Source organism: Babylonia areolata, chromosome 35 (genome assembly GCF_041734735.1).
Source record: "Babylonia areolata isolate BAREFJ2019XMU chromosome 35, ASM4173473v1, whole genome shotgun sequence".
Lineage (NCBI taxonomy): Eukaryota > Metazoa > Mollusca > Gastropoda > Neogastropoda > Buccinidae > Babylonia > Babylonia areolata.
This window is the reverse complement of record NC_134910.1, coordinates 17272153-17297511: the sequence shown is the minus strand read 5'-3', so window position 1 is coordinate 17297511 and position 25359 is coordinate 17272153. Positions and strand designations below refer to the sequence as shown.

At 42.9% G+C, this 25359-nt stretch overlaps 1 protein-coding gene across 4 annotated transcripts in view; it reads left to right on the top strand.

Annotated features, from left to right (window-relative positions):
- LOC143277921 (pyruvate kinase PKM-like) overlaps window positions 1–25359 on the top strand; it is a 114660-nt gene that overhangs the window by 67292 nt on the left and 22009 nt on the right. For all 4 annotated transcript variants that reach the window (XM_076582897.1, XM_076582894.1, XM_076582896.1 and 1 more), the window contains exons 10-12: window positions 10455–10607; window positions 19930–20096; window positions 20767–20885. In XM_076582897.1, the coding sequence (XP_076439012.1) occupies window positions 10455–10607; window positions 19930–20096; window positions 20767–20885 (439 nt within the window). The remainder of the gene's footprint in view (window positions 1–10454; window positions 10608–19929; window positions 20097–20766; window positions 20886–25359) is intronic.

Below are 25359 nucleotides of genomic sequence, written 5' to 3'. Positions count from 1 at the left end.
ATCCTTTTAAAAAAGTAATTGAAAAGACATTGAAAAGTCCTCAAAAAGCTTTTGGGAAGACCTTGAAAAATCCTTTTAAAAAGTCATCAAAAAGACATTGAGAAGTCCTCGGAAGTCATTGAGAGGACCTTGGGAAGTCCTCAAAAAGTCCCTGAGGAGACCTTTAGAAGTCCTTCATGATAAAAATGACATTGCCTCCCCAACCTGAGGGTTGTGTGACATGTGCATGTGAGAACCAGTGGAGAACAAAATGTCTTTTATGTGTGTTGGCTGATCAACTCCCACTGCCCCCTTTCTTCCCCTCTCCCCAGCCCCTCTCCTCCTGCCTCTATGGGTCTGGGTCTTTTTGTGTGTTAAGACACGGAGGGGAGAGGGGGTTGAATACATCATAGTAGGTTGCACTGGTTTGTGTGTGTGTGTGTGTGTGTGTGTGTGTGTGTGTGTGTGTGTGAGAGAGAGAGAGAGAGAGAGTAAAATGACTGTTTTAGATGAGGCATGATGTTGCATTACACTCCTGATATCCTGTCCACAAGTTTCTTTCTCCTTTTTGACTCGCATGTGTAAACAGTGTAAGTCCATGTAATAGCTTGGTGTTTGGTTGTGTGTGTGTGTGTGTGTGAGGGGAGGGGGGGGCCATGGTAAACATTAACAAATCCATGTTTATCAGGAAATACTCAGTTTACCTTTACTAAATTTGAATTAAACATAGTTCTTCCCAGTTAGTTGACTGAACATTTGTTTGGGTTTGAAAATGGCATGACATAGTCTTGTTGGCAATTGAAATGAAAAAGAAATTAAAATTCTGGACAGAACACATAGAATGACACTTGTTGCACCATCAGCGAATTTACTGCATTTGAATATTTCATAGATACTGAATTAACTAGAATGAACCAGCACCAAGGACCTCTTTAGCATATTAATATCTGAAGATCACGAGGTGATAATTTTGACAGCAAAATTTTATATCAGAAGCTGTGAAGATTAGGAAAAAAGCACTTGAAGCATAATTGTGTGGTCAGATAGCTTTGACAATTTTCTGTTGCCAGTGTTGGAATTTGTTGCATGGTGCATTGATAGATGAATGAGCAGGTGATAGATGAATGAGCAGGGTTATTATAATAATAATAATAATAATAATAATAATAATGGATACTTATATAGCACACTATCCAGAAATCTGCTCTAGGTGCTTTACAAAAACGCTTTTGATAACATAAAACATTATATCTATGTTACATACACACACCAAAATGTGACCACACACACACACACACACACGCACGCACGCACGCACGCGCACACACACACGCACGCACGCACGCACACACACACACACACTGCATACATACATTTTAACATACATGTGTATCTAACAGCTACCCTAACAAATACGCACACATAGGCAGGCACAAACTTACATAAACACACGCACACACAATACACATTCATATACATGCATGTAGTTGTGGACCTGCCACAATTGAACTTATTGCTGAGGGAAAAGGTGAGTTTTGAGACGAGATTTAAAAGATGCGAGGGAATCAGAATGACGGAGGTTATCAGGGAGCTTGTTCCACGTCTTTGGCGATTGAAAAGAAAACGATCTGTGTCCATAGGTCTTACTTCTGACATGAGGTATCCTGAGAAGTCGAGTATCAGAGGAAGAACGGAGCTGGCGAGACGGGGTATAGATATGGATGAGTTCAGAAAGATACTTGGGGCCAGATCCGTTGACTGCAGAAAAGGTCAGAGTGGATAGCTTATAGTCTATTCGATCAGAAACAGGCAACCAGTGGAGAGACTGAAGGAGAGGAGAAACATGGTCAAATTTAGAAGCTCTGCAAATGAGTCTGGCAGCGTTATTCTGAATTCGTTGGAGTCTGTCTAACAGGTATTTGGGAAGGCCGGCCAAAAGAGAGTTGCAGTAATCCAATCTTGAGAGAACCAGAGAGCATACAAGTGTCTTGGTTGCATCGGTTGAGAGATAGTGGCGGATAGAGCTGATTCTACGCAGTTCCAAATAGGCAACTTTACAGATATTCGAAATGTGCTGTTGGAAGGAAAGAGACTGGTCCAGGATTACACCAAGACTGCGAACAGAGGGAGAAAGTGAAACAGGTGTGCTATTGATCAGAACAGAGTCAGGAAAGGAAGGATGTTGACGAAACTTCTTTGGACAGGTTATCATCAATTCAGTCTTATCATCATTTAATTGCAGCTTGTTGAGAGTCATCCAGTCCTTTAGGCCAGCAATGCACTCCTGTGTTTGAGTCACCAGTGCATCAAATTCAGCTATGGAAGCCGACTGATAAAGTTGTGTGTCATCAGCAAAGCTCTCATGCGACATCGCATGATGACTGATGACATCCGACACAGGAGCCGCATACAGCACGAAAAGAACAGGACCTAGGACGGACCCTTGTGGGACACCATATTTCAAGGCAGATACTCTAGAGAATGTACCATTTACACACACTTTCTGTGTACGATCTGACAGGTAAGACGTGATCCATGCTAGTGCAGTGTCACGAATACCAAAGGAAGTTTTAAGTCTGTTCAAGAGGATAGAGTGGTCGATAGTGTCAAAAGCTGCTGACAAATCTAAGAGAGCGAGAACAGATATCTTAATGTGTTGGGTGGCCTGTTGGTTGCTATCATTTTTCTTCAAAGAAGGAACTTTGTTTTCTTTCATTGTTTGTTGTCACCGTTTCATTTGTTTATTATAATGGTTTGTTATAAAGGAAAGTATTTTGATGCATTCACCCATGTCATAAGGACCTCATGGCCAGTGACATTAAAGTGCCAAGCATCTCTCTCCACACATAAGCATGCATGTGTGTGTATACACCCACACACATATATGCACACACACAGACACAAAACAATAAAGGCAGGCAGGAAATGTGCCAAATCCAGCAAGCACATGTTAATGCACATGTATTTCTAGAAATCAGATAGGTCACCTTCACCTTCACCTCACCTTCACCTCTCCCGTAGTCTGGGTTCAGACCGTTGGGGCACCGCTGCTGACCTGGCCACCACCCCTCTCCACTCTTCACGGTTTTCTGATTTCCTCAGGGCGTCACCGAGCGTCAAGCCTGTCCACCCCCGGATGTTGTCTTCCCATCTCTTCTTCTGCCGTCCTCTCCTTCTGCCTCCATGTACGGTGCCTTGCAGGAACGTTTTGGCAAGACCAGATGATCGGGAGATGTGTCCATACCACCTAAGTTTGCGTTTTTTCACTATGGACAGAAGGTCTTCGTAGGGTCCAATACTCTGCTTGATTCTGTTCTTCACTTCCGTGTTAGTGATGTGGTCTCTGTAGGAGATGCCAAGTAGTCTACGAAAGCATCTCATCTCGACAGCTTGGATTCTTCTCTCGATGTCTGCAGTCAGGGTCCAAGTCTCGCAGGCGTAGAGCAATATTGATATAACCAGGGAACGCATCAGTCTGATTTTTGAGCTGAGAGCGATGTTTTTGTTGTTCCAGATGGTGTTCAGCTTGTTGAGTGCCGTTGTTGTTTGGGCAATTCTCGAGAGTACTTCTGGTTTAGATCCTTCATCTGACACGATTGCTCCCAGATATTTGAAGCTGTGGACTGTTTTAAGCTTTTCGTCGTTGACTTTGATGTCAATGCTGATGCCGTTGGTGTTGTTAGTCATCAGTTTGGTTTTCTCCGCACTGATTTGCATTCCATACGATGTGGAGGCTTTGTCTAGATGTTTGACCAGGCTTGCCAGTTCTTCTTCTTTTCCAGCCAGTCCATCAATGTCGTCGGCAAAACGTAGGTTTGTGATTGTTCTGCCGCCTATGCTGACTGTTCCTACATGCTCTTCCAGTGCGTCAGTCGTCATTCTTTCTAAGAAGATGTTGAAGAGTGTTGGGGAGAGTAGACAGCCTTGTCTCACTCCGACTGTGGTTCTGAACCAGTCCCCGATGCTATTGTTGAGGTAGACGGCGCTGGTGGCTTTGTCATAGAGGTGCTGTATCAGTCTGATCAGGTTGGCGTTGATGTTGTACAGATTCATGGTAGCCCACAAAGCTGCATGCCAGACCATGTCAAATGCCTTCTTAAAATCAATGAAGACGTGGTAGAGGTCTTGTTGGTGTTGATGGTACCTCTCACATAGCAACCTCAAGTTGAAGATTTGTTCAGTTGTGCTCCTTCCTGGTCTGAAACCTGCCTGTTCTTCAGCAATGATGTTTTCTGCTTGTGGTTTCAGTCTGTTAAGCAGGATCTTCAACATGACTTTGCTGGGATGACTAATCAGGCTGATGGTGCGGTAGTTTTGACACTGCTGGAGATTGCCCTTTTTGGGAAGGGTGATGATCAGTGATTGTGTCCACGGTGTGGGCCATTCCCCTGTTTGCCAGATCTTGTTGCAGATTTTCAGTAGCACATCTATCATAACTTCACCCCCTGCTTGGACCAGTTCTGATGGGATGTTGTCCACTCCTGCCGATTTCCCTTTTTTCAGCGATGCTATTGCTGCCTCTATTTCTTCACGGAGTATGGGGTGATTACTGTTATCAGTGGCTGGTGGAACATTCAGTATTGTTGGATCACCTGTGGTCTGTATGTTGTATAGCTCTGAGCAGTATTCTGTCCATCGCTTTAGGATGTCTTGTTCTTCTGTTAGACATTTTCCATCCTTGGTCTGGATGTTGGACATAGTTCTACCTTGCCTTGTAGATAGGTGGATGACATTAAAAGGAGATGGCAGTCGCTCTCTCTTCCTCCCCCCAACTCCTTTGAGCCACACACACACACACATACATTCATCACAACCACCACCACCTCCTCCTCCTCCTCTTCCTCCTCCTGGATGTGATACTGTTGGTGGAAACACACAGGAATATGGGAAGAACCTGTGGGAGTGTGAAGTGGAAACTTACGATAATGATAGTACATTTATATAGCGGTTGTTATCAGTTGTGTGTGAGTGTGTGTATATATGTTTTTTTGTGTGTGGTGCTTCCCTTTTTTTTTTGTGTGTGTGTGTGTGTGTGATACTTCACTCCCTTGTGTCAGGTCAGGTCATTAGATCTGCTACTAGTAACCTGTAATCCAGTACAACCTGTTCAGGGTCTGGTTGCCGGCGACTAAACCGGCACTCCCACCTCTCCCTTCTGGGACTGGTGAGGCGGGTGGCTAGACACCCTTATGGAATTAAAAACGAGATCCATAAAAGGGTGTCGGCTCAGGAGAGCCACCGACGGCCATCTAGCTCCACCGTGCTGTGTGCATGCCACACGCAGTTGGCCCCTGGGGTGTGTCTACCCATGCATGTGAAGTCTGGATCCGGCAGAATGTGCGGAAGAAACCTATCGGTTCAACGGAGAGGAAGGCGGTTACAGTAACGCACTGTGGAGTGCAGAGAGAGAGCAAGATGAGACACTGAAAGGATATCTTGGTCAGCCACTGCATCCGTGCTCATCCTCCAGTCTTGACTTAGTCTTGCCACTAGAAATTGGTGGACCCGGACAAGAGAGTGAGGTTGACGTTGCGCAACTCCTCTTCACTTTAAACAAACTCATCGCGCAAGTCATCAGTCGTCCTTAATGACCTTTCATCATTCATCCCTTCATCACCCCCAAGTCCTGTGGCGACAGGCGAGCGATGAAACGACAGATGTGGGTACACTGGCAGTCGCAGCCGCAGACCTGCACGTAGGCGGCTCTGGCCATAGGGTCGTTCTTCATCAACAGGAGCAGCGAAGGAGCTCGGCAGCCATCTGAGCATCTGAGCAGCCCTCTTTAGGAATGCACTGCTCACCTCCCTGGCATGAGGAAGGGGCTAGAAAAGGTGCCCTAAAAATTGCCTGCTCCACATCACCCTGGCCAGCATACCGCGGCTGGCAGGGACCCTACATCAGCAGTCGAAACAAAGAGAAAGAAAAGAAAAAAGCAAGGATCGTTCCTCTCACCATTGGTGCTTGGAACATACGGACTCTTCTGGACAGAGATGACGCGGACAGACCCCAAAGGAGAACGGCACTTGTTGCATCCGAACTCACCAGATACAACATCGACATAGCAGCCTTGAGTGAGACTCGGCTTGCAGGCGAAGGCGAGCTCTATGAATGGGGATGTGGTTACACCTTCTGGAGTGGATGAGGAAGCTAAGAGCGACGCGAGGCTGGTGTTGGTGTTGCTGTAAAACAGCACTTGTCAGCAAGCTAGCTGGAATCCCAGAGGGAATCAACAATAGGCTTATGACCATGAAACTCCCGTTGGCATCTGGCCAGAAGCACCTCACCATTGTCAGTGCCTACGCCCCAACCATGATCAACCCGGATGAAGTGAAGGCGAAGTTCTATGAGTACCTTCACTCTGTCATTGCTGCTATCCCGAAAGCAGACAAGCTCATCATTCTTGGGGACTTAAGTGCTAGAGTTGGCTCTGACTGCATCTCCTGGGATGGAGTGATTGGAAAGCACGGCGTGGGCCACTGCAAACCAAATGGATTGCTTTTGCTTCAGACCTGTGCAGAGCACGAACTGCTGATAACCAACACAGTTTTCTGCCTTCCTACCCGTAAGAGGACGTCATGGATGCACCCTCGCTCAAAGCATTGGCATCTCATCGATTACATCATTGTCAGGAAAAGGGATAGGCAAGATGTATGTGTGACAAAGACCATGTGTGGTGCCGAATGTTGGACAGATCATCGCCTTGTAGTCTCGAAGCTGAATATTCAAATCCAACCCAAGAGACGCCCCCAAGGCCAGAAGGCTCCAAAATGGCTCAACATCGCTAAGCTGAAAAACATCACCATCAAACAGACCTTTGTGGAGCTGCTGGAAGATCGTCTGGAATCCACCTCTCTAGACAACCAGAACGTGGAGTCTGACTGGAGGACCTTGCGCGAACTGATCTATAGTACAACTTCAGAGACCCTGGGACCCATGACCAGAAAGCACAAAGACTGGTTTGATGAAAGCTGTGATGAAATCAAGCAACTTCTGGATGAGAAATGCCGTCTGCATCAAGCCTACCTGAGCAACCCAAAGTCCGCATCAAAAAAGGATGCGTACAATGCCATCCGCAGGACTGTTCAGCAAAAGTTACGTCATATGCAGGATAAGTGGCTGAGTGACAAAGCTGATGAGATCCAGGGATATGCTGATAGGCACGATATGAAGAGGTTCTTTGATGCCTTAAAAGAAGTCTACGGCCCCACATCCTCAGGATCATCCCCCCTCCTCAGTGCAGATGGGAATACCTTGATCACGGAGAAGGAGAAAATTCTCGAACGCTGGTCTGAGCACTTCGACAAGGTCTTAAATCGCCCTTTCTCCATAAATGATGAAGCCATAGACCGTCTTCCACAAGTCCCCATCAGCGAAGCACTGGACGATCTGCCAACACTTCTTGAGACCCAGAAAGCAATCCGTCTGTTATCCAGTGGCAAAGCACCTGGCTCAGACTCCATACCAGCAGAGGTCTACAAGGATGGAGGCACTGTGCTGACTAAGAAGCTCCATCAGCTGTACTCACTCATGTGGAAAGAAGAGACGCTCCCCCAGGATTTCAAAGATGCCTCTATCATTCATCTGTACAAGCGAAAGGGGAACCGGCAAGCCTGTGACAACCATCAGGGCATTTCCTTGCTCTCCATCGCAGGCAAGATACTTGACAGGATCCTACTAAACTGCCTCACAGCACACCTTGACCAAGGTCATTTGCCTGAGAGCCAGTGTGGATTCCGGAAAGAGCATGGAACCATCAACATGGTGTTTGCTGCAAGGCTGCTGCAAGAGAAATGTCAGGAGCAAAATGCTGATCTGTTCTCCACCTATGTCAACCTCACCAAGGCCTTCGACACCGTGAGTGGAGAGGGTCTGTGGAAGATCATGGCCAAGTACGGATGCCCTCGGAAATTTATTTCCTTGGTCAGCCAATTCCATGAAGGCATGCAGGCTCGAGTCCAGGACAATGGCGAAACATCTCCTTTTCCAGTCACAAATGGTGTCAAGCAAGGCTGCGTCCTGGCTCCAAAACTGTTCAGCCTCATGTTCTCTGCAATGCTTACTGATGCCTTCAGAGATGGCGATGTTGGAATCAGCCTAAAGTACCGAACAGATGGCAAGCTGTTTAACTTCAGAAGGCTTCAAGCAAAAACCAAGGTCATGACAGACATCATCAGAGACTTTTTGTTTGCTGATGATTGTGCCCTCAATGCTGGATCTGAAGCTGACATGCAACTCAGCGTCCACAAGTTTGCCACAGCCAGCAGGAACTTAGGCCTTACCATCAGCACGAATAAAACTGAAGTTCTCCATCAGCCAGCCCCAGGGAAACCCTATGTTGAGCCCAACGTCACTGTCAACTGTCAGAGACTCAGTGCGGTGGAGCGGTTCACATACCTTGGCAGTACACTGTCACGAAATGCGACCATCGACGATGAAGTGAATGTCAGGATTGCAAGAGCAAGCGCAACCTTTGGTAGACTCTATGCAAATGTCTGGAACAGAAGAGGCATTGGTCTCGAGACCAAGCTAAAGGTCTACAGAGCAGTAGTTCTCCCCACACTACTGTACGCCTGCGAAACTTGGACAGTGTACCAATGACACGCCAAGAAGCTGAACCACTTCCACACAACATGCCTCAGGAAGCTACTGAACATCAAGTGGCAAGACAGTACACCAGACACAGAGGCGCTCGCAAAAGCCACCCTTCCCAGCATATTCACCATCCTGATGCAGTCCCAGCTTCGCTGGGCTGGACACGTGGCGCGCATGCCAGACCATCGGCTGCCCAAAAGGCTCTTTTATGGTGAACTGCAACAAGGGAAGAGATCACACAGAGGCCAGAAGAAGCGCTTCAGAGATACTCTGAAAGTCTCTCTGAAAGCGTTTGACATCAACCCTGACTCCTGGGAGGAATCTGCAATGGACCGTGACAAATGGCGCGCTGCTGTGCACAAAGGTGCCAAGTTGTGAGAGGCCAACAGGACTGCTGCAGCTGTTCAGAAGAGGCAGGTCAGAAAGTCACGGGCAAACAAGCTCCCTGACAATGATATGCCTGTCTTTGTCTGCCCCAACTGTCAGCAAATATTTTGTGCGCAGATTGGACTATTCAGCCATCTGCGCATTCACAGATAGACTCATGAGCATCCCCGCCCCACCACCACCCTTCCCCCATCCCCCAGCTGGATGACAACGATGGTCATCATCGATCTCGATGGACACACACCACCACCACTTCACTCCCATTGGCTAATTACGAAATCAAGTTTTCTTACTGTTTCTGTGACCTTGGCGTTCTTGACAGCAATCTTTCCCAGAAACAGCATGTTGCAAAAACTTGCAAGCTAGTCTACTTCGAGCTCAAACATATCTCTTCTGTTCGTTCACTTTTTACAGGAGAAGCAACAAAGACTTCTTACATCCTTTCTCGTCTTGACTATTGCATCTCTTATTTTCATTGGCCTCAATCTGTCATTCAACCTCTTCAGTGCGTTCAGAACTTTGCTGCTAGGCTAATTTATAAATGATCTAGAAATCAGAATTGCACTTCTCTACTCTATAAATTACACTGGCTTCCAGTTGAACAAAGCATAAGATACAAATGTTCCTGTCTGCTTCAAAGTTATCACAGGCTCTGCTTCTCATCTTCTCCATCTGAACTTTTCCACATATACACTCCCTCCAGGACTCTTCGATTGTCTGCTGACACCAGGCTCTTTCAGCTTCCTAATTTCACATGCAAGCAACATAGCCAGTGAGCCTTTTCTTTTTCGGCAGCAAAGCTCTGGAACTCTTTTTATTATGCTCTCTCTGACACAGTCAGTCCCTAGAGTATTTCAGATCAGGCCTGAAAACATATCACTTTACTCATTATTGCTATTGGGGCCTACACCCTCCCTACCATTTAAGAACGTGCTGTTTCCATCCAGACTGACAACTTGATTGTAATTTGTGCGCATGAAGATGGAGAGAGAGAGAGAGTGTGTATGTGTGTTTGTTGTGTTGAGGCTGTGTTCATGTGTTTGTGTGCGTGTGTGCTTGTGTGTGTGTGGGAGTGCGTGTGCGCGTGCGTGCATGTGTGTGCCCATTTGTGTATGTTTGATATGTTGTTGCTTGTTATCATTTTGTGTTATACACCATACTATATTATTGTTTGATATTACATTTTGCTGTTACTGCAAAGCGCCTTGGGTGTTAGAAGGTGCTGTATAAATTTCCATTATTATTATCATTACTATTATCATTATTATACAATCTGTTAGTTTTTATGGTATGGAATGTAGCATGGTGATATATTTATATATTCTTATACTATTATTTTCACTTTGGGAAATATGACTGAACTAAGATTACAAACGTTAATTTCTTTTTTTCTGGAACTTTTCTCAGCATAACAAAGTGTGTGGGCAGTGACATGTAGGACATGGGTGTAGGCAGCAGAATGAAGCATGAGTTAGAGAAGGCTGTGTCACCTGCAGATGCTGGAGAGCATGACGAAGAAGCCACGGGCGACCCGCGCCGAGTCCAGCGATGTGGCCAATGCTGTGCTGGATGGAGCTGACTGCGTCATGTTGTCCGGGGAGACTGCCAAGGGCAGCTACCCTCTGGATGCTGTCCGCACCATGCATCATGTAAGATTCCTCCCCTGTGATGTGTTCACTGATGTGTGTGTGTGTGTGTGTGTGTGTGTGATTTTGTCTGTTTTTGGTAGGTAGTGGTGATGAAAAGATGATAATTGAAAGTAACCAGTATATGTGGCCTCTCAAAGACCATCCTTCAGGAAAGAGTTGAGGAGAAGAGAAGGGGAAGACCAAGAAAGAGATGGAATGGACTCAAACCCAGGTACACGCACACAACTATAAGAGATAGATGCTTGTGGTGTGGCATTATCTATTACATGCTGTGCCCCTACGACTCCAGGTTTATGGAGCACACACCACACTGTGTAGTGATGGTGACTGTTCAGGATGTTTTTTTCTTCTCTTTCTCCTGACGGTGATGGTGGCTGAGGATGATTATGGGTGGCTGAAACAACATGGCTGTAAAAGTGATAAGACAAAAAAAGAACAAAGAAATATGTATATCTGCAAATCTGGGAGCCCCAGGGATTCATCCTGAGATTCATGGAGATCCGTTGAGAAAATCAAGGGGTATATGTATGCATGAAAGGTTATTTGTGCATTGACCAGATTTGTGCATTGATCGTATTCCCAAATGGTTTGGATTCTTGCTTGATTTAAAATGAGTTGTGAACTGTATGCTTGAGAGAACCGGGTTGAAAACACCACTCAACACCATGTATTTCTTCACATTGTGTGCACGGTTCTAAATCTGTATCTTCATTATATACACTCAGAAACGGAAAAGCTCTTAAGTCAGTATTAAGTCAGTATTTATAGACACAGTAGAAAAAGGGCTTTGAGATGAGAGTGACATGTCAGAGTGCCTAATTTGGACACGTTTCCTAACCCTGGCAGTCGACTGAAGTCAAGTCTGAAAATGTCAAAATGCTGATCATGACAGAAGGCGATCCCTCTGTGGCACGTTTTGAGACCATTGTGAAAATGAAATGATGCACATGCACATGCATGCATGCATGCAACGAATACTTTTGAAGTATTTGAAGTCAATGCTTTTGTGCTGACTGCAGATACAGGCATGAGATTTTTCTGACTATAGTCGGATTTCTGACCGAAAATTGGCTCCAGAGGCCATTTTTGAGATTTGTGTAAATCTGTTGAGAAAATTGGAGGCGTGGACGGGGGGGGGGTTGAGTTTTTTTTTTCTAACCCACGAAGGTTGCATGAACGTTGTCCGACCAATCGACCAGACAGACCCACAGTGTTTGCTAAAATACCCCATGTTTGGATAAGCGAACCAATTGAGAACAAGTGTTCCTTTGCTTCTCTGTCATCATTCAGCTTATCCATATTCGTTCGGAATTACAAAACTCACTCACGGGCTTCACAACTTGCAAAGATGCTTGAAAACACACACACACATACACACACACACACACACTCACTCACTCACTCACTCACACAAAGAGTTTAACACACAGAGTTGTGTTTAAAGCAGTGTACATACATGTCCAGCCCGACCCCTATCCTCAGTCTCTTTGTCTGTTTGTCTGTCTCTCTTTCTCACATACACAGAGTTGCATTGAAACCACACACACACACACACACATGAGACACGATTTTGAAAATCATGCCCCCAAGGCTGACTTTACAGGTTTGGAAGCAAAAATATTTCAGTTTAGGAAGAATTGGACTGATTTTTTGTCTTCTGTAGGTTGGAATACCTCACCAGCATTAGTGGCCCGCAAGTGCAGATTTTATGGTTTGAAATTGAGAAAAACCTTCAGCTTCAGGGGGCTTCGCCTCCAGACCCCCACCAGGGGCGCTGCCCCATGGACCCCCACTGGGGGCTGTGGCCCCCAGTCCCCCACCTTTCAGACTCAATCACAATTTCCCAATCTCATGCCTGAGATAGTATAAGTTGTTTAGGTCTGGGATCTGTTGCCAGTGCACCAGAGATTTATCTGTATTACATGGATGCAGAATTATGTTTTTGTTCAAACTTGCATGCAGTCTGTCTCTCATTTGGACATCTGTACATGTATTTCTCTGTCATCGTTTTCTGTGTTTTTGAATGGTTGTATTTATGTGATGTCACTCCTCCGCCTTTCCACTCTTTCTTTAACACACACACACACATTATGCCTGTGAATGTCTGCGAAAACTCTTATACAGGATTGAATTGACCACACACACGCACGCACGCACGCACGCACACACACACACACACACACACACACACACACACACACACATACATACATTACGCCTGTGAATGCCTGCGAAAACTCTTATACAGGATTGAATTGAACACACACACACACACACACACACACACACACACACACACCATCTCTCTCTCTCTTTCTCTCACTAAACATTTGTAAAGGAAAGGAAGGAATATGTTTATTTGAAGAGAAGAAAGAAACGTGAATTTGAGGAGCTAAGGTTACAGAAATTAAAATCATCAATCAAAGATTCAAATCTGTTTTGGGCAACAGTAAGATCTGTAAATAGAAAGGCATTTGTTTATAATAATATTAGTGCTCAGCAATGGTATGACCATTTTTCTAGTGTATTTGTAGGTAATGCTAATACTGAAACAGAAGATGAGGTAGTAGAGGAGGTTGGTGATTTTGAAGAACCTTGTTTTAATGACCCAATTAGCAGGCAAGAAGTAATTGATAGCATAAACAATTTAAAACCAGGTAAAAGTGCAGGCCCAGATAAAATATTGAGTGAAATGTTAAAGCAGGCAAATACAGATATTGTTGATTTTCTGGTGCTTTTATTTAACAGATGTTTCAATGATGGAATCTTTCCAACAGATTGGGCAAAATCGATTATCATACCTATTCACAAAAAGGGAGACCCAAATATTCCAGATAATTACCGTGGAGTTGCACTTACAAGTATCATTAGTAAAGTTTACACTTACATTTTAAATAGAAGATTAACTAAATGGGCTGAACGAGAAGAAAAGATTATTGAAGAGCAAGCTGGATTTCGATCAGGTTACAGCACCATTGACCACATTTTCACATTGTATGCAATTGTACAAACACATTTATTAAAAAATAGAAAATTGTATGTTGCTTTTGTAGATTTTCAGAAGGCCTTCGACTCTGTGAATCGAAATAGTTTATGGAATGTGTTACGTAAAACTGGTGTTGATGGTAAGCTTTATATGGCACTGCGTGGTGTATATGATGCAGTTTTAGCGTGTGTACGTGAGAAGGGTGTATATTCAGATGTATTTGATTGCCCACGTGGCGTAAAACAAGGATGTCTGTTGAGCCCTATGATGTTTTCGTTCTTTATTAATGAACTGGCAGGAGAGATAACGAAAAAAGGAAGACATGGGATTCAAATGATCCCTGGGGCTGTTGAACTGTTTCTCATGTTATTTGCAGATGATGTAATTCTTTTGTCTGACACGGCCATAGGACTTCAAAATCAGCTGAACATATTAAAGCAAGAAGCAGATAGATTATTTTTAAAAGTTAATCTTGAGAAAACAAATGTAGTTGTGTTTAGAAAAGGTGGTTACTTATCTAGATATGAAAAATGGCACTATGGAACTGATGAAGTGAAGGTAACTAATGCTTATAAGTATCTGGGTATGATTTTTACAACTAAGCTGAGTTTGACAAGGACAGTAGCAGAAATTTGTAGAAAGGGGAAGAAGGGGGTTATAGAAATCTTAAGGTGTTTACGTAAGTTAGGCTCGATAGATTCATATATATTTTGGAAACTTTTTGATACTCAAATAGAACCAATGATAACATACAGTGCCGAAATTTGGGGACTTTCTGATAATAAAGATTTAGAAAAAGTACATACATTAGCTATTAAACGTTTTTTAAATGTTCCATTACATGCTTCAAATACTGTATTATATGGAGAAAGTGGTAGATACCCATTATACATTAAATCATGTGTGAAATGTATAAAATATTGGTTAAAATTAATAAGGCTACCCACATCGAGATTATGTAAGCAGGCGTATGAAATGTTAGTAAATGAACATGAGAGAGGGAAGGAAAACTGGGTATATTTTGTAAAGAAGACATTAACTGTAAATGGATTTGGGATTGTGTGGATGTGTCAGGGAGTTGGATGTGTAGAAGGATTTGTTTCAGAATTCAAAGATAGGCTAATTGCTTCATATAAACAGAATTGGCACTGTAAAATGGAAAGCACTGAGAAATATAGATGGTTTTATAGTTTTAAAAGTATATTTCAAACAGAAAAATATATCACAGTCGTGACAAACAAGTGGCACCGAACAAGTCTCGCCAGATTTAGAACGAGAACGATTGGTTTGAATGCTTATGAAAAGTGGTTTCAGACTGAGCCCTCGTTACTCTCCCCTTGTCCGATGTGCGGTCATTCAAGGGAGGATGAGTTACATTTTTTGTTTAGTTGTAAAGCTTATGACGATATTCGAGAAAAATGTGTTGTATTTAAAACAAATTCAGCAAAGTATGAAGATATTTTTGGAGTGCTTAATTTAAATCAGGAAACTTCACTACAGTCACTTGCAAAATATATTGCAGAAGCGAATAACATGCGACGAAAAAAAACTCAACAATAATAAAATAGTATTAGGTGTTGCTCATTGTGAAAAGTGAAATCTGTGTTGTCACTCTCATATGGAAAATATTTATGTTATACATTTATATATGTTTTTGTTTTTATTTCTCACTACATGCCATTACTTTGAATGGATGGTCGAACTGCACTTTGTTGCACAGATTGATTGATTTCGTTTTGGTTTTGGTTTTCATCAATATTATTACTATTGATGCATGTTGTTATTTGTATTATGAACCCCCATGTCATTAGGGCTGTAAAGCTATTGACATTAAAGTGTTCAGTGTTCAGTGTTCACTGTCTGTCTGTCTGTCTGTCTGTCTGATGCATCATGTGAGTGTGCACTATCACACGCAGTTACATTGAAATTACACACATGCACACACATACACACACACACACACACACACACACACACACACACAGAGTTAAATTGAAATTATTCACACACGCACACTCTCTGTCTCTGTCTGTCTGTCTGTCTGACACGTGAGTGTGTGCTGTCACACAGTTACATTGAAATCACACACACACACACACACACACACACACACACACACACACACACACACACACACAGAGTTAAATTGAAATTATTCACACACACACACTCTCTCTCTGTGTCTCTCTCTGTCTGTCAGACACATCATGTGAGTGTGTGCTATCACATACAGTTACATTGAAATCTCACACACACACACACACACACACACACACACACACACACACAGAGTTAAATTGAAATAATTCACACACACACACAGTCTCTCTCTCTCTCTCTGTCTCTTACTAAAGCTTATGACCGAGTGTGGCATAGCAGACTGTTATTTAAGCTGAAACAAATTGGTCTGTCGGGTCATGTTTATGACTATGTTAAATCCTTTTTAAGTGGGAGATATATAGTGGCAAAAGTGGGAGTAACTTTATCAACCTCTAGGCCTATAAACATGGGAATCCCGCAGGGTTCCATTATTTCTCCATTGTTGTTCAACATTATGCTTTATGATTTACATACATGTTTTTCATCATCTACCAAGCTGGCTCAATATGCTGATGATATTGCTATATGGATTCAGACATCCTTGAGGAAAAGGACAAGCCTACATTACATAAATTATGTACAGAAACATTTTCAGGGTGAACTCGATAGACTGAGTAGCTGTATGCAATCTAATGGTTTTGAGTTTTCTGTAGAAAAAACACATTTGATCCTCTTTAATAATGGTTATAATCCCAGCAAACTACCACGTTTTTTTTTAGGAGGACGTGAAATATTTTTCAAGTCGGAAATCAAATTTCTTGGGATCCTATTTACTTCAAAACTAAACTGGAAGAAACACATTGATTCAATGGTGACTAAAGCAGTTAAAAGTTTAAATTTCTTAAAAATTGTAAGTCACTCTCCTTGGGGACAAGACTCCAAAATTCTTTTACATTTAGCGACATCTCTCGTAAGATCAAGATTGACCTACGGTCAAGAAATTTTCTTTTCTGCCCCGCCGACGTTCCTAAAGAAGCTGCGAATAATTGACAGTAAAGCTGTGAAACTGGCTTTAGGGGTACCTGTGCATACTAAGACCTCAGAAGCCTATAAGCTTGTGGGTATTCTACCACTAGATGAAATCAGAAAATTAAGTTCTGCTAAATATATTGTGAGATGTACAGCAGTGGATGATTTTGAGGAATTAAATATTAGGTCTGATGTTGATTTTCCAAAAAATGCACAAAATAATTCAAATCTACAAACCATTCGCACATATGTGTCAGATATTTTAAATTCTTCAGACATTGATTTGCATGATATGGCACCTCGTGTTCTGGTGCCACCTGTCCCTCCCTGGGAGTTAACAAAAGCAAACGTCAACATATGTGCTTCTGACACAACAAAAGGAGAATCTCCACATATAATAGCAGCATCTGTCAGAATTGAATTAGAAGAAAATTTTGATTATCATTTAAAAGTTTACACTGATGGCTCGGTCCTGGATGATAGCAGTGCAGGATCTGCTTTTGTCATTCCTGACCTAAAAACAGAAAAATCATATTATTTAGGTAAGGGACATTCAATTTTTATAGCTGAATTGGTGGCCATCCTTATGGCTTTAAATCATCTTGTTGATATACCAATCATAATAAGTAATATCCTATTTTGTGTTGATTCTCAATCTGTCTTAAAAGGTTTGCTCCTTTTTGAGAATAATCAAAGAGAAGATTTATTTTTTGAAATTAGGTATTTATTGCACTCCCTATTTGTGAAGGGTACAAATGTTGATTTTTGTTGGATACCATCCCACACTGGATTCCGTTATAACGACCAAGCAGATAGGGCAGCAAAAAGGGGAGCAAAAAATCATATAGATAGTATAAAAGTATATTGCCCATTGTCATACAAGGAAATAAGCAATATACTAGAAAGAGACTTTTATAGGTGCTTGAATTCAAGTCTAAAACCTCGTCAGTTGACTCTCTCAGACTTTGGTCCGATTCGCAGACCAATTCTAGCTTAGCTCTCAGACTATTATCAAATTCATTACGGACCAAGTATTGTTCTAATGTCAAGTGTATATGCTTTAATAACCTGACAATTGAGCATATAATTTTTCACTGTAGCTTGATGAAGCCTTTTGTACACGAAAGTGTGTCTTCACAAGTGACTGAGAACGTTGATGTTTTTGACTTTTTGCATTCATTATCAGTTGTTTCGCTTGTCAGTTTAACGACTTCTCTTTTACGAAGTCCTTTAAGTAATTTCCTGTAACTGTATTTAGAGGGTTTTTTTTGTTTGTTTGTTTGTTTGTTTTGTTTTTCTTTCAAATTTCACCCACATTTTTACCCTCATTTGCCCAGTTTCTCCAAACCCTCCATTCATCCACATCTCCCACCCCTTCTAACCGATAATACTCAGATGTATTCATAAATACTTTTACAAAATGTCTTCAATCACCGATATGTGTGACGGGACATTAAACAAAAATTCCTTCCTTCTCTCTCTGCCTGTCTGATACATCATGTGAGTGTGCACTATCACACACAGTTACATTGAAATTACACACACACACACACACACACACACACACACACACACACACACACACCACACTTACAAGTTGAACAAGTGAGATATAAAAATACACCGAAAGAGCAAAGACTGTGTGATACCTGTAACAGTTTAGAAGATGAGATTCACCTTTCAGACAATTGTGTAATATACAATCAATATATGTCGTCCAAATGCCAAGCATAGTGAATTGATCCTTCTAACAGAATTACAGCCAAGGCAGGTGAAATTTGTTCATGAATGTTTAATTCTTAATATGCTCATGTTTGTGTTTTATTGTGTTTTGTAAACCTTCAGGTTTTATGACAAGGAAATGTTCTATTCTTTTCACACACACACACACACACACACCATCACACACATACCATCATACATACACACAAACTCAGAGTTGCATTGGAGAAAAAAACACATGTATGCACACACACACTTTCTTCATCTCTCACAAACACATGCACACAAAAATAAGTGCACACACAGACAGAGCTGAACTGAACATACACACTCGCACACATGCACACACATATGCATGCCAAGTTGCAGTGAAAACAACTCACACACTCTTTTTTACTAGTTTAACTAAGTTATTTCTTACCATAACAAAAAAACAAAAACAAAACAAAACAAACAAAACAACAAAACAAAACAAAAAACAAAAAAAACAAACAAAAACCCCCAAAACACTTACACTCTTTTTGCTAGTTTAACTGAGTTATTTTATACCATAACAGAAAACAACACACACACTTTTCGATTAGTTTAACAAAGTTTTTTCATACCATAACGGAAAAGGACACACACACTTTTCTATTAGTTTAACAAAGTTATTTCATACCATAACAGAAAACAGTACACACGCTTTGCTATTGGTATTAGTTTAACTCACAAGGGACGACAAGTTTTCTCCCTTGCTTTTCCCCACAGACGGCCCGTTTGTATGGGTTTGGAAAAAAATTACAAAAAATACAAAATACAGAGTAAGAAAATGAATCTTTCAGAACTGGTTTATTACATGTTGAGCTATTACATAAAAAAAAGAGAAGAAAATCAAATTTCTCATCTTATTTTAACAGTTTTGCCATATGTAGAAAATAATGCCAATTTTTCACCCTGAATCACCATACCCATGCTCGCTTTCTGCATTAAATTCGCTTCCTTCTTCATCATCATCCACCTCTTCAGTGTCCGACCCTTCAGTTTGTAGCATTTCAAGTACTTCGGCAACACTAAAACGTTGCCGTCGCTGCCTTGTTCGCTCCACAACATTTTGAGAAGAGCCCGCTTTGCTGACAGGCTGGCACGCGAGCAGGCGACCGGTCAGTGACTTTGTCAGCGTGTGTGCGAGACGGGCCACACTTGGCAGGCTGGCCAATCATACCATTCGATTGTGGAGTGACCCAGAATAGCGCATTCTGCTTGGCTAATCACAAAATCACGTGTACAGCGTGTGATGGATTTTTATTTCTTTAAAATGCTATTCCATTCCGTCGTCTGAAACCAAATGCATTTTATGTAGGAATGCTCACGCATTCCTTCGTCCGGAGGGAGTCAACAGAGTTATTTCATACCATAACAGATCTGGGTTTTTTATGTTTTGGTGAGTTTGTCATTCATGTATTTGGTTTTATTCACTGTGGTGAGATTGTCATTCATGATTGTTTAAAACAACTCTGTGTTTGATAGCATAGTGGTGAGTTTTTTATTTATGTTGTTTTACAGATCTGCCGTGAGGCAGAGTCCGCGATTTTCCACAACCAGCAGTTTGAGGAGCTGAGACGAGAGACACCGGTGTTCACGGACCCCACCCACACCATCGCTATCGCTGCTGTGGAAGCCTCTTTCACCTGCATGGCCGCTGCCATCATTGTCATCACCACCTCCGGAAGGTCAGTGCTGGGAAGGTGTGGGGGCATGACACAATGTATCCATGATATACTGACACAACAAGTGTTTTTTCTCTTTTTACCTTTGATACCTTGTACATAAGCACTGCAGAATAGTCAGACACTTATGTTAACTCAGTAATCTTGCGTTCATGCAGTCATTTTATTCACATTAGTATCCATGTATTTGAGTGATTGTTGGGTTCTGGCTGTTCTTATTTCAGGACAAAAACCCAACAACTGCATGACAGAATGTCTATCAGAGAAAAAGCCTAGCTTGACAGAATGTTGGTCATTGTGTTGCATTTGACAGAGAGAAACATGGTGGAACAGCGTTTAGTTCTTCAGCTATATGAACCAGGAATTTTCTTCTTGTGTACATACGAGTGAATGTGGGAGTAGCAGCCCACAAATGACGAAGAAGAAGAATTTGTCCAAATCCCTCCTTACATCCTTAAAACCAATCAAAAACTTTCCTTTTCAAGTACTCTCTACATGATTAAGGTACTTCATTCATATCTTCACTCTCTGGATTAACATTATTTCTTTCATTCTTATTTGTGTGCACATGTGTGCATAGCTGTTTGTGTGATTTGTGTGTGACTGGCATATTGTGCAGTGCTTTGAGAGATTTGAAAGAGCTGAAATAATGTGCTGTGATGGGGGGGTGCAGGTCGGCCCACCTGGTGGCAGCATATCGACCCCGCTGCCCCATCCTGGCCATCACCCGCAACGCCCAGACTGCTCGCCAGTGCCACCTGTACCGTGGCATCTTCCCTGTCCACTACATAGGTAAGGCTGGAGGGGGGTGGACACGTCAGGGAGAGGGGGTGACTGGACAGGACCCAGAATCAGGTGGGAAGGGTGTTGGGGGGGTGTTCAGGATGTTGAGATGCTTCTCTCTGTTCAGTGGAGAACTGCTGTTGGTCTTTGTTTGACTTCCTTCATGTTGTCCTTTGTTCCTTTCTCTGTCATTCGTCTTTCATTTCATTTCTTTTCCCCCCTTACTTGTCCGTGTTTTGAAGTGGTTCTGTCTGTTGGCTGGGCTTTAAAGTGTCTTGGTTCTGTATTGAGCTTTATTTGAAAAAAAAAAAAATGCTGCAAGTTGATTATCATAAGGATGACAAAAACCAGGCTGATGAAGTGATGTTGTAATGCCCTCATGCTTTCATGATGTTATCATGTGCTTGTGGACTGCTGCTGATGGTGATGGCACAGAGCTGGTGGTTACCATTCTTGTTTGGTGGATTGCTGCAAAGGTGTCTGCTCTGTTACAGTTGAACAGAATAGCTCTGATTTTGAAAGAAAGAAAAGAAAAAAAATTCTTTTGCCTGCTTGCTTCTGTCAGGAGAGGTTTAAGTTCGAGATGGTGTGGGTGACAGTTGGCTGAAGTGACTGTAGCTGGAGACACTTGCCAGAACACAGCTGCTGGTGTCATGAGATGACTGACAGTGGACTTTATGAATCACTGCAGGGCTGATGGCTCAGCGTACCTGCTGTTATAGTGTGTGTGTGTGAGGACCACCAAAAACAGACTAGTTGAATGCCTATTGCTGAACATAGCTGCTTGTCTGTCTTATAATTCGTGGGTTGCAGTTCCCACATTCACTCTTATCTGTTAGTGAGTTTTTACATGTATGAGCATTTTTACCTTGCCATGTAAGCAGCCATACTCATATTTTCAGGAATGTAGATATGTTCCGGTTTCCATAACCCTTAAACATATAGATTACAAGATGTCTAACCCATGTTTTGGCATCACATACTGAACGAGTCAGACTTCTGCAAGCCATAAATGTTAGTTTTGCTCTGTTGGCTAGTTTTCATAGCTAACACAGTACTTAGACCCCCTAGTTGTAGTTTGTTCTATCTTTAGCATATCAATACACATAAAGGTGATTAAGGCACAAGCAGGTCTGCACGTGTTGACTTTGGAGATGGGGAAAAGCTCCACAAATTCTTTGCCTGAACCTAACAGGACTGAACCCAGTGCCTCCAGATTGAAAATCCTGTGCTCTGTCCTCTTGGCTATGGCACTTATTGCTTCATGTATTGTGAGAGCACTGCTTGAGATAGACTAATTGAATGAGTAGTGGCTTTGATGGCTAGCATAGCTGCTTCTGTAGTGTGAGGATTGAATGAATGAACAAGTGTTGGTTGAAAATTATGTGGCTTCTAATTTGTTATGGTCTGGTGTGTTTTTTCATTGGACAGCTTAACACACCCAGAGATAAGTTCTGTGATCTGTTTTATGTTAGCCAGTCAGTGTTGCCATTTTGTTCCTCATGCACAGTAAAACCAGTTAAAAGAACATCCAAGGATTATTTTTCTTCCTGAATAGTTCCTTGGAGGAGTTCACACTTTAGGGGACAGAGAGTTGACAACACTTGAGATGACATAAGAGGTGTAATAGTATAGAGAGAAGGATGACACGTGGCCATTTTCCTGGAGGAATGAGTTGTTTATGCTGCAGTGTCAAATACTAGCTCCAACACAGGGCCAGATGTTTAGCTGATGATACGTAGTTGAACAGGAAAAGAATAGGCTTTCCAAGCCAGGGGCTCTTCTGCAGAAGAGTTGTAATGGGCAGAGTGATTTAGTTCATTAGTTCTCTTGTCCTCCCTGCCGTTTTGCAGTGAAATGAGTTCATGTGTCCTGTTTTCAAAACTGACACCTGATTCACACTTCTCTACATCTTGTACAGATAGAACTGACGGGCTGCTTCAGATGTTTGAAATGTTTGTAATAAGATTTAATATTTTGTTCTTTAAGTCCTGTCTTTGATATCCCTGGAGTTGCACAGTTCCAGCACTGCTTATCCCAGCTGCCCCACAGTTACACAGCTAGTTGCTCCATTATTGTGTGGAGAGCCAGCAGTTGCTGTGAGGCTCAGGGAAACTCCTGACAGAAACAGATTGATCTTTCACCTGTCAGTGGCTCACAGCCTGGATCTTTTTCTCAGTGTAACAGAGATTGCTTACTGCCTGTTATGCCCTCAGGTAATAGGGCAGCAACAGGTTGATTTTTCTGGCCTTGGTGAGTCTGCTGTTGACCAGTCTCCACTTCATGACATATTTCTCTCTTCCTTTCTTCAGGATGATAGCAACTCCTTTATGGTGTCGTCTCTTCCTGAGTGGAGCACTGTTTCTCCTGTGTTGATTTTCTGTGTGCCTGATCTTGTCCATCTGCTCTTACTGATTCCATGGATATACAAACTGTAGATATACTAACTGTACATAGCTACACAAACTGTGCACAGATATATAAACTGCACCAATATATATTGTATAATAAGTGCAAACTGTGCTTTGATGTATATAGATACACAAGCCACACATGCAAACTGTGCTTTGATGTTCCGTAAAGTTCGGTCTATAAGTCGCGACTTTTTACTCCAGCTTCAACCTCTGCGGCTTATACAATGATGCGGCTTATTTGAGGATGACAGGAAGCGTAGAATACAGCCTTGTCACGCAGTCCCAAGTTAGTGGACTCTAACTCCAGAACCACAAGGCGACTCGAGTGCCAGAAATGGCGCAGGAATGGCTTAACTCTTTCGTTCCTATTTTTCTATGAACCATTACTCCCCCTTGTTCCGAGATCCCTACCATTCGCATATTTCTCTTCATTCCTGGATTTAGAGAAGAGAAAGAAAGTATGAAGCAGGGTACTTATTTTGGAGGCTTACGGTAACGCAGCTCATTACAGTACACTAAGATTGTCATATACTGTTGTGTTCAGAATTGATGTGAGAAGTTGTCTGAGACCCTGTTGACACTATAGGGTGACATCTCTGGTGACACTCAGGTGTAAAACAGGTGACTTTGGGATCAAACACAATGCATACAACTACATACTACATGCAGGACAGTGTTTTGCTTGCAGAGTATGCACATAATGCAGGTACTCACCGAGTAGTGCCTCATATGTATCTCAGTGCCACACTGCTAGTCATATCCACGAAAAACTGTCACAATTGTCACTACTATTGTCCTTATCACATGAATGATTTGAACTTTGTCTCAAAGAGAATATATGCCTTTCACTACACTAGCAGTCACTGAGCCAGAATCAGATCATTATCTACACAATTCTTGAACAAAAACTATTCAGAAATGATACTGTCTCTAAATATGCATGTCCATATCACAATCATCATGTAATATGCCACACAAAGGTGACACGTGTGTGATGTACCTTGAAACAGTTACACTTCTTACTTTTTTAACTTTTCATCACCCGCTATCTTGCTTCTGTAGCAATAGCTAATTGCACTCTCTCCTTGTCATTCATTTGAAACAGATCAAAATCATTATCTGTTAGAGCGTTGTAAAACTCATCATGAGAAAACTGGTCACAATCCGGACTTTCTACACATTCCGTTTTTCTGTGTCCGCGTGTCTACACAGCACATTGGCAAGAATGTAGCGGTGCCCGCTTTCCCACGGCCTAGGCAGGGGGAAGGGGGTGTCTGGCATCCATTCCACTCATAAACACTGCCCTGCTAGTGACCCGGTCAAAGATGGATGACGCGCACTGATGACGCGACTCATGAGAAGTTCAAAGCGCTTACCGCGAGAACCGATTTTCCGGGCTGCAGGAAGGAAAGGGGGAATTCTCTGCTGCACGGTTTTCCGGCCTCCAGGAATGAAGGGTAAAAATCCTGTAAACCGGAAAACTGTGCTGCATGGATGGAAGAGTTAATAAGCCAGCCCGCACTGTCAGGGGTGCTGCTTCCATCCCTCCTCCAGGCAGGGAGTCCCTCTCTGCCCCAGGCGCTTTTTCCCTGGGTAAGTTCCTTAAAGATTCCTCCAAGGGAGGGGTGTGGTCCTGGAACACACAGGACCACCCTGCCTACAGGAAAGCAGAGCCCCCCGTGCACGACAGGATGTTGGTCTCACAGCGCACCACCTTCCCCACTTCAGCTACTCTATCCTTTAAAACGTTAGCAGAGTGGGACAAATTGGCCCGCCGCTGCCTCCTCGAGGTTTCCACGGCTTATACCTTCTTCGACGCGTTCCTCCACAGGGCCAATGAGCTGTGGGAACAGTGTCCGGTTAATCAGGACATGGGGTCTCCTTCCTTTGTCCCGCCTGGCCTCTTCATTGACCAGAGGTTAAACACTTTTGGAAATAGGGTAGCATCTGGTCTCACGGCAGCTGCAGACACAGCTACCAGCCTTCACTTCAATACTGTACTATCGCGGCGTGATGCCGTTCTCCGCCTAACATTCCTGTGGAGGAGAGGGCTGCCCTGCGGTCCATCC